This window comes from Hippopotamus amphibius, chromosome 16 (genome assembly GCF_030028045.1).
Source record: "Hippopotamus amphibius kiboko isolate mHipAmp2 chromosome 16, mHipAmp2.hap2, whole genome shotgun sequence".
In the NCBI taxonomy this organism is placed as follows: Eukaryota; Metazoa; Chordata; class Mammalia; order Artiodactyla; family Hippopotamidae; genus Hippopotamus; species Hippopotamus amphibius.
Genome location: NC_080201.1, coordinates 62845804 through 62855946, shown reverse-complemented (window position 1 = coordinate 62855946; position 10143 = coordinate 62845804). Strand labels below are relative to the sequence as shown.

The 10143-nt window shown below is 57.2% G+C and overlaps 1 protein-coding gene across 1 annotated transcript; it reads left to right on the top strand.

Moving 5' to 3' along the window:
* Positions 1-1006: 1006 nt before the first annotated feature.
* Positions 1007-7899, top strand: LOC130838219 (leukocyte immunoglobulin-like receptor subfamily B member 3). Its single transcript, XM_057710973.1, has 13 exons — positions 1007-1040; positions 1199-1234; positions 1419-1703; positions 1850-2152; positions 2378-2674; positions 2930-3229; positions 3851-3901; positions 4936-5052; positions 6086-6128; positions 6216-6253; positions 6489-6541; positions 7339-7503; positions 7578-7899. Exons 1-13 carry the CDS (start codon positions 1007-1009, stop codon positions 7722-7724), a joined length of 1869 nt encoding a protein of 622 aa, XP_057566956.1. The 3' UTR covers positions 7725-7899.
* The last annotated feature ends 2244 nt before the right edge of the window (positions 7900-10143 follow it).

The following is a 10143-nucleotide window of genomic DNA, read 5'->3' as shown; positions in this document are numbered from 1 at the left end:
GGCAGGAGCAGGGGAGGGCTCCTGGGTGGGCACCACAGTCACCCCCTTGACCCTGGAGTCTGAACCCCCGATGCTCCCACGTCCACCCACGCCTGTCGTCACCTGGTCTGGAGATTCCCAAGGATGGTCCTGCAGGGAACCCGGCACCACGGAGCCCACGGCCACTCTGAGGAGGAGGGCTCGTGACAACACGCAGAGGAGGAAGCGCAGGCTCAGAGAAAGGGCGCTGCCCTCAAGGCTACAGGAGCAGTGGGCACAGATTTAAACAAGGTCTGTTTTCCTTCAACAAAAGAGCCCTAACCCAAATCCATGTCCCCTGAAGCTTCCAGGCAGGACCACAGGACGGGGCGGGGGGCGGCGGGGAACTCTGACCAAGGATCAAGGGGCACCGAGGAGGCAGGAATGACTCAGGGCTTGTTCCCAGGAAGGTGGGGTGGACGCTGTTGCAACAAAAAGAGAGCAGTCCCTGAAGGGGCTGTGGTAGGAATAAACCCACACTCCAGGGCCGGGAGGGGAGTCACGTGTCCTTCCCTCATTTCCCTCTGAGTCTGCTCTGTGCTCACTGCCACGCTGCCCTCCACTGAGCTGTAAGTGATGCTACACGTGTGTCTGTGCAGATCTGAGCTCAGTGGAGCAGCAGGAACCTGCGTCCTCCCTGAAGCATCTCCAGGGCCTGGGGGACCCCTGTCCAGGGTGAGGACCCCACAGGATGTGCTGATGGACGGGCTGAGGATGAAGGAGACCCCACGGGGAGGCTTTGAGAGGGAAGGATGTGCCCGGGACACCCTCGACGGGAAGATGTGTCTCAGGAAGGCAGCGGGTGTGGCATGGCAACAAGAGCCAGGCTCCCAACAAGAGGCAGTTCCCCTTCCTGTGGGGCTGCTGACGTGACAACCCCGTGATGGGGAGGACCAGCCTCCAAGTGGACACACCCTGTGGGTCTGTCGCTCCTGAGGGCACCAGGGTCTCCTCCATCTGCAGAGTCGGGACCACAGGGACGGATGCCATGACCCCCACCCTCACGGCCCTGCTCTGCCTCGGTGAGATGGAGGAGGGGGAGGGGAAGCCCTGCTCTGGGAGGGACCCTCCCCACAGCCAGGCCTGCTCTGTCAGGAGACCCCAGGGCTCAGGAGGCTCACGGGGAGGAGAGGTGCTGCTCAGATTCAGGGCAAATCTCTCACAGGGATCTCTCTTCCAGCGCTGAGTGTGGGCCTGAGGACCCAGGTGCAGGCAGGTGAGTCTGTCCCCAGGTGGCCCAGCTCCCTCCTCCTCACGGGGACAAGGGGCCACCCCCAGGCCATGGGGATGGGGAGCAGCAGGTCTGGGCTGAAGGAGGGGGAGTCTGGGAGGTTTGGGGCTGAGAGCTGGGCACCTGGGGGTGGGCATGTCTTGAGACCCAGCCTCTGATTTCCCTCCAGGGACCCTCCCCAAACCCACCATCTGGGCTGAGCCAGGCTCTGTGATCCCCTGGGGGAGGCCTGTGACCATCTGGTGTCAGGGGACCCTTCAGGCCCAGAAGTTCATCATATACAGACCAGGAAGCTCACTATCCTGGGAGACACAATTCCTGCTACAGCCCTTGGAAAAGGCCAAGGTGTCCATCTCATCCATGACAGAGCCCTACGCAGGGAGATATCACTGTTCCTATCTCAGCCCGGCTGGCTGGTCACAGCACAGTGACCCCCTGGAGCTGGTGGTGACAGGTGAGAGGACACTCAGGGGTCCCAGCCTCAGGCTCTGCCCTCAGGAAGGGGGTCTGCGCTCAGGGCTGCGTCCCTCTCACAGCCCAGCCCTGGGGGAGGGGAGGGGGTGTGAGCCCCACTTAACAAGCGGCCTCTGTCTCTCCTAGGGGCCCACAGAAAACCCACCCTCTCAGCCCTGCCGAGCCCGGTGGTGACCTCAGGAGGGAACGTGACCCTCCAGTGTGTCTCAGGGGAGGGACTGGACAGGTTGATTCTGACTAAGGAAGGAGAACACAAGTCCTCCTGGACCCTGGACGCACAGAGATGCCCCTATGGGCAGACCCAGGCCCTGTTCCCTGTGGGCCCCGTGACCCCCACACACAGGTGGACGTTCAGATGCTACGGCTTTGACAGGGACACCCCCCAGGTGTGGTCGGAACCCAGTGACCCCCTGGAGCTCCTGGTCCCAGGTGAGGAGGTCCCATCCTGGCCCCAGACATTGTTTCAGATACCAGACACTATATTGGGGTCTTTGTCCCTGGGGAGCCCCATGGGAGAGGGTGGAATGCAGCAAATGGGTGATCTTGTTGTGCAGAGACACAGAGTGTGAGAGGCAGTGAGCCCTCGGCAGTACATGACAAGGGAAGTTCACGGGAGGAAGCAGCCCCTACAACCCAGGGCTGCTCTCTCCCCAGGTGTGTCTGGGAAGCCCTCCCTCCTGACCCCACAGGGCCCTGTCGTGGCCTCTGGACAGAGCCTGACCCTCCAGTGTCGCTCTGATGTCGGCTACGACAGATTCGCTCTGTCCAAGGAGGGGGGACAGGACCTCCCCCAGCGCCCTGCCCGGCAGCCCCAGGCCGGGCTCTCTCAGGCCGACTTCCCCCTGGGCCGGGTGACCGACACCCACGGGGGCCGGTACAGATGCTACGGTGGACACATCCTCTCCTCCGAGTGGTCGGCCCCCAGTGACCCCCTGGACATCCTGGTGGCAGGTGAGGAGCCAGCGGGTCCGTCAAGGACCCAGACTCTGCCCAGGCCCTGCAGGGGGAGCCCCAGGGGGTGATGCTGGGACCAGGGGGGAGGGGTCCCCAGGGAGGGAGACAGACAGAGAGACAGGGGTGGGCGGGAGAGGGAGAGACTCAGAGAAAACACAGACAGACAGAGCTGAGGGTCCTCAGGAAGGCCCTGCTGGGTCTCAGTTGAGAACCAGGTGGGCCAGCAGCCCCTCACCCTCTTCCTCTCTCTAGGATGGCTCCCTGCACCCTCCCTCTCGGTGCAGCCAGGCCCCATGGTGGAATCAGGAGAGAACGTGACCCTGCTGTGTCAGTCAGGGAGCACAAGGGAAAGTTTCCTTCTGTCCAAGGAAGGGGCAGCCCATCCCCCTCTGCGTCTTAGAGCAAAGTACCGAAGTGGGCAGTTCCAGGCCGAATTCTCCATAAGTCCTGTGACCTCGACCCACAATGGGACCTACAGGTGCTACAGCTCACTCAGCAGTCACCCCTACCTGCTGTCACAGCCCAGTGACCCCCTGGAGCTCCTGGTCTCAGGTGAGGGGCCCTGACCCTGTCCCTCGGACGCAGTCAGCTCAGGGCTCTGTCCCCTGAGAGCTCTGGGCTGGGGTGGGAGTGAGGGGGCTCTGAGGGAGGGTCACCCGGAGGGGGATCTGCCCCTGAGAGGCCCTTCCACCCCTACTCACCCCTTCCCCCTCACCTGGGTTCTGGAGATGACAGGGGGGCAGTGGGAGGGTCCTGGGGAGGCCACGGGGCAGGTGTCGGGGAAGAGTTGAGTGAGGTGGGGACTCCAGGGTCAGCCCCAGCCCCACCCCCTTCCTGTCCTCATTCCCAGGACCCCTGGGGGTGCCAGCCCCCCACCCACAGGCCTCAATTCAACAACTGGGGCGTCACAGGGGCTCTTTGCTCAGGGGGCGCACAGGCCACCCCAGGGCAGTTTCACAATATCTTGGGGGATCTAATGCCCTCAGATGCTCAAGGACAGGCTGGGGGTCGGGCAGAGATGTGGGGGACCCCAGGGCTGCAGGGGCTCTGAGGCTGGTGGATGAGGGGTGGGGGTCATGGAGAGGGGATGTCGGGGTCCAGCCAGGGGTGGAGCAGCAGGGCAGATGGGGGGAGAAGCAGCCCCTGACTCTCACCTTCTGTCCTGACCCCCAGGAGGCTCTGAGGACCAGCTCCTTCCCCCCACGGAGTCAGGCCCGCAGACGGGTGAGTGAGGGTCTGTGGGAGGTGGTGGAGGGTCCTGGGGGGCAGGGCTGAGTTATGCCCTCAGTTCAGGCACCTCTGGAGACCCTGACTTGGACCCCTTCCCCTGCCGGGGCCTCAGTTTCCCCATGTGTAAAAGGAGACACTCGTGGCCCAGAGCTTAGATGTCCTTCAGGTCTGACTTCTGGCTGTGACCCCGGGACAGGAGGCTGCACAGGGAGGCCCCGAGGATGGGACTGTATGGGGGCCTGTCCCCTGGGCAGCAGTGGGGGGGACATTGTGCAGGGAGGGGGCGGGGAGGCAGGACAATGGTCTGGGCGTCGGCCCCCCACCCTTCAGCTCAGGGCGCCCAGCTCGAGTGGACAGAGAAGGGCTGCAGTCAGACTCCGGGGTCAGGCCCGGCTCTGCGCGCCTGCTGAGGGGCCCGGGCAGGAGGCTGCTCTCCTCTGAGTCTCGGGTTCGTGTCTGTCAGCTCCCCGGCGCCCCCACCACCACCCCCCGTGCTCACAGGCCTGCTGTGAGGTGAGGTGAGGGGGCGGGTGGGCCTCACAGAGCTCAGGAGGGCAGAGCCCCCAGCCCACCCGGACCCTCCCAGGGGCGTCCGGGCCCTGCAGGGTGGGGGGGGGATCCTGGGAGGCACACAGAGTCCACGCCACGCAGCCCGCCCCTCCCCCAGTCCCCGCTGTGGTGGGGGAGGGGAGGGTAACAAGGACGGACCCTCAGCTCCAGGTGAGACCCTCAGACAGACCCCCCGGCAGATGAGGAGCCCCCAGAGCACGCAGCTGGGGTCCGCCTGGGGGGCAGCAGGAGGAGAGCTCAGGGAGCCCACAGCCCTGGTTCCAGTCCCAGCTCTGCCACGTCCAGGCTGGGTCACCTGGGCTGGTAATGTCATTCCCTGTGCCTCAGTTTCCTCATCTGTAAAATGGGTGGGGTGGGTGAGAGGAGATGCACACACAGACCCCAGCACGAGCCTGCACAAAGTAGGCGCTCAATTAAATGCCACCCCTGGCTCACTCCTGACATCACTGGGGTCCCAGGTCTCAAATGGTACGTGAAGCTTCTGATCGGGGTCTCGGTGGCCTTCGTCCTGCTGCTCCTCCTCCTCCTCTTCCTCCTTGTCCGACACCGGGGTCAGGACAGACGCAGGAAGTCGGGTGAGTAGGGAACGGGGTGACCTGGGACCCTGCAGGTGGTGGGCTGAGGGCACCAGCCAAAGGGAACCCTCAGAGTGGGAACAGTCAGCTTAGAAACAATGTTTTCCACACTATGGAGGTTCCTCAAATATTAAACACAGAAAAACCATATGATCCAGCAATTCCACTGCTGTGTATATATCTGAATAACATGAAAACACTCACTTGAAAAGAGAGAAGCACTCCAATGTTCACACAGCCAGTTTACAACAGCCACCATATGTGAGCAACCCACGTGTCCACCAACACATGAAAGATAAAGACGCTGTGGTGTGCACGTGTGTGTGTTCACACATGATGGAATGTTACTCAGCCATAAAAAAGAATGAGCCTCTGCCGTGTGCAGCAACGTGCGTGGCCCTAGAGAGCGTTATGCTTCGTGAAGCAAGTCACACAGAGAAAGACACGTGCTGCACGCCATCCCTTATGTGTGGACTCTGCACAGCAACACAAAGAAACGTACATGCAAACCAGAAGCCGACTCCCAGGCATCGAGGAGTAACCAACGGTTTCCACTGGGGAGAGGGAAGCCGGGAGGGACACGCGAGGGGTGTGGGATGAAAAGACACAAACTGCTGTGTATAAAATAGATAAACAACAAGGGTATGCTGTACAGCTCAGGGAATAGTCGTTCTTTTGTAATAACTTTAAATGGAGGATACTGTATAAAAATATTGAATCACTATGTTACATACCTAAAACTACTACAATATTGTAAATCAACTACACTGCATTTAAAAAACAATTCCAGAATCTCAAATCTAAAAACCTAGGGACAAAAAAAAAAATACCTGTCAGCTCACATGTACCAATTTAAGGTCTTTTTCATCTTTTTCAATCTCATGAAGTAGTGAAACAGACATGCAAGTATGAGTTCAGGGTTCCGTCTGTCCTCCTGAATCCCACGTGGAGGGCGGGGGTCACGACAGGCCCAGGGCGGAGCCTGTGTCATCTGACCCAGCCCAGGGCGAGGCTGATTTCCCACCTCCCGCAGGGGCTGCAGACCCAGAGCCCAAGGACAGAGGCCTGCACAGCAGGTAACTCCTGCCCCGAAGACCCCCATGGGGACTCCCAACCTGTCTTTGGCCCCCGTCTGCCCCCTCACATGCCCGTTTCCTTCCCAGCTCCAGCCCAGCTGTCAATGCCCAGAACCAGACCCTCTGTGAGTAGAAGAGGAGGCGGCCCTGGGGGTGGTGGGGGGAGGGCACAGAGATTTCCACAGGCAGTGGGGGAGGGGGGGCTGGGAAGGTGCGGGGGTCGGGGGTGAGGACTGAAGCCCCATCAGCACCTCACCCCTGGGTGTCCCAGGCCCCTTCTGGGTGCAGGGTGGGGGCTCCAGCCCTGAGGGATCTCAGGGAGTCCTGCCAAGAGATACACCCCCTGTTCTGCCCCAGCAGACGCTGCCGTGAACGACACTCAGCCTGAGGAGGGGGTGCACCTGGACCATCTGGTGAGACCCCTGCCCCTGTCCAGGCCACCTAACTCCTTCTTGTTGCCAACATTAGTCCATCAGACACGTCTCTGTCCTCACACCCCAGCCCCAGCAGCGTCCCACACTGACCACTCCCTCTGGGCTCCCTGCGTCTCCGGCAGTGACCCCACCCCTCCTGTTTCCTTGTGACCTCATGGCCCCTCCTGCAGGGTCCCCTTTCCTGGCTCCTCCTCCTCTGCCTGACCTTCTGGTGTTCGGGGGCAGCCCCCAGGCTCAAGAGGATTCATGAAGAAGTGATTGTCTGCAGTCCCCAGGGCCCTCTTCCTTCATTCACCCATCAAGGCTGCACAGGGAGAGCACCATCCCCCCGGCTCCCTGTAGGTGCTGCAGGTGCAGCAGGGAGCTCACTTCCTTGAGCTCACCTGCTGGTGAGAGACTATATGCAAATAAGCAAAAGTGTCCAGAATGCAAGGTACTGATAACGAAAACAAAACAAGAGAAGGGGACTGAGTGCCTGGGGTGGGGGTGGGGGCAGCAAGTGCAAAGGTCCTGGGGCAGGGACATGCTTTTGCAGGAAGATGGCCGTGTGGCTGGAGCCAAATGAGCAGGAGATGGGTGTGAATACAGAAACCAGAACCACAGAGAGAATCCAGAGGCTCCCAGGTGTCAGGGGGTCCCTGGCGTTTCCATCAGGACAGTGACTGGATCTGATCTTAGGTTTTAAAGCATCACTCTGGTGAAAGACTGGAACGCTGACCCCAGGAGCTCAGAGTGGAGTCACAAGATGCTGTTTCTGTCTCACTGTCTCCCTCCAGCAGAACAGGCAGTATGCAGACCCCCAGGAGGAGGCATATGCCCAGGTGAACCGCTCAAGATCAAGACTCAGACGGGGGATGGCCAGCTCTCCTTCCTCCCTGTCAGGGGGATGGCTGGACACGAAGGACAGACACGCAGAAGAGGACAGGCAGATGGACAGTCAGGTGGGTCCCATCCTCTCCGGGTCCCCAGGCTTCCCCCACCCCAAACACACACCCTCCCTCTCTCCCCACCACAGGCTGCCGCATCCGAAGCCCCCCAGGACGTGACCTATGCCCAGCTGAACCACTGGGCCCTCAGACGGGAGACGACTGCACCCCCCGCCCCCCCGTCAGGGGAGCCCCCAGCAGAGCCCAGCGTGTACGCGGCTCTCGCCACCCGCTAGCCCGGGAAGGACCCAGACCCCACGCTCCAGGGAGGGAGATCTCAGGGACCCCAGAAGGCACAGCAGCTGCCCGCGGTGGACACCACCTGTGACCCACAGCCAGGACCTGGACTCCTAACGCAGACCACCCAGAGCCCCTGGGACCCTTTGGGGGTCACCTGATTCTACCATGAAAGATAACTAATACCCTTACATCTCAGGAATATAACAACACACTTCTCAGTTATCCATGATTTGGAAAAAGAAGAGCAAATCATCCCAAATGAAGGTAGAGGAGGGAAAGAACTACGACAAGAGTAGCTACTGATGAGGACGAACAGAAAGTAGAGGGAAATCGATAAAGCCGCAAAACGTCTCTCTGGAAGCATTAACCACACGCACGCCTCCTAGGCACCATGGCCAAGGGAAGCAGAGAGAAGGCCCCTCACTGTCATCACGACACCTCGGCAGACCCTGCACACTTTACACAGGTAAAGAACTTCATGAACAGTTTTATGCCCTCATATTAGAACATGTAGGTGAAACAAACAAAAATCGTCAGAAATACAATTTACCAAAATGATGGACATGAGGATAAACAGAAAATCTGAATTGTCCTTTGTATCAAATATGTTGACTCTGTGATTTCATATTTTCGCACAAAGTGAACTGTGAATCTGGAAGCTTCCCAGGTGAGTGCTTCTGAACACGCGTGCACTTATGAAATACACACACACACACACACACACGGACACACACACACATAACTAACACCCACAAGCTTCTCCAGAGGATAGGGAGGGGAGGGAATACTCTCCCCAACACATTTTATTGGGCCAGAAAAAAAAAAAAAACACCTAACCCTGATAAGGAAACCACCAAATGGGAAAAATCACAGGAAGCTCTGTTTTTCTGGTTTTTTGTTTTCCTAAACAAAATATTCACAAACAAGATTCACTGCTGGACTTCCTAGGTGGCACAGTGGTTACGAATCTGCCTGCCAATGCAGGGGAAATGGGTTCGATCCCTGACCCAGCAAGATCCCACGTGCCGCAGAGCCCGTGAGCCACAACTATTGAGCCCATGTGCTGCAACTACTAAGGCCCACACACCTGGAACCTGTGCTACGCAGCAAGGGAAGTCACCACAATGAGTAGCCCCCGCTCGCTGCAACTAGAGAAAGCCCGTGTGCAGCAACAAAGACCCAACACAGCCAACAAAAAAAAATAAAAAAGATTCATTGCCATATAAAATGAGTAATATATCATGACCATGCAGGTACTTTTTTTTCACAAATGCGTGGTTGGTTTCATCCTCAAAAATCAAGCAATGCAATTCAAATATTAAAAAAAGAAATTTTTAAAAATCATATCAACAGATACAAAGCTTTTGAGAAAATATATCACCAATTTATTATGAAAAAACTCTTTGTCAAAGCATCTTTTAAAACCTACAATAGAAACCATGTGCAGAGGAGAGAAGGTGCCACCTTCCTGCCTGTGACTGAGGCTGAGTCAAGTGTTCACTCTCCCCCTTCTGTTCAGCAGGCCTGGAAGCACCAGCCAAGGAAATAAAGAGGGAAAAGGGACAGGCACTGAGGGATGGAGCAGAGCTGTGTTGCTCAGGGTGACAAAACTGGGGGCGTGGAAAATCCAAAATAGAATAAGAACCTGTTATTCGAATTTGAAAGAGATTTATCTACTGGCACTGGGTACATCATCAATGTATAAAAGTCAGTTGCATTTCAGACTTCCAGTTCTGCGCCAGGACGAAATAGAGCTGTCTCCCTAATCCCCCACAAAGTACAGTAAAAGCCCTGGGCATTACATATTCAACAAACGTAAAAATACAGGTCCACCTCCATTTAGTGTACTTCCCAGATATTGTAGGGGTTTTTGTTTATTTGTTTTACAAATAGGAGGTTTGTGGCAACCTGTGTCAAGCAAGCCCATCAGTGCCATTTTTCCAGCAGCATTATTTTTTAATTAAAGTGTGTACATTGTGTTTTTAAACATAGTGGCATTGCACACTTAACAGACTACAGTATAGTGTAAACTTAACTTTTATAGGCACTGGGAAAGCAAAAAATTGTGGGACTCACTGTAATATTTGCTTTATTTCTGTGGCCTTGAACTGAACCGGCAACATCTGCAAGGTCTGCCTGTGCTCTGAAGAGTGGAGAGGAGGCAGCAGGCAGACTAAGGCTGCTGAGACCTCGGGAATGACACAGGGGGTGTCAAAGGAGACCGAGCAGGGTACCTGGACTGCCTCATCCAGCTGGGAATAATGTCAGTGCCCCAGCCATGTGTCAGAAAAGTCCTTCGTAAAAAAAGATTTAAATAAGACCCAGACCCTCATAACACAATATCCAAAATGTCCACATCAAAGTTGAAAAATCATTCGTCACCACAAGAACCGGGAAAATCTCATCTTGAGTGAA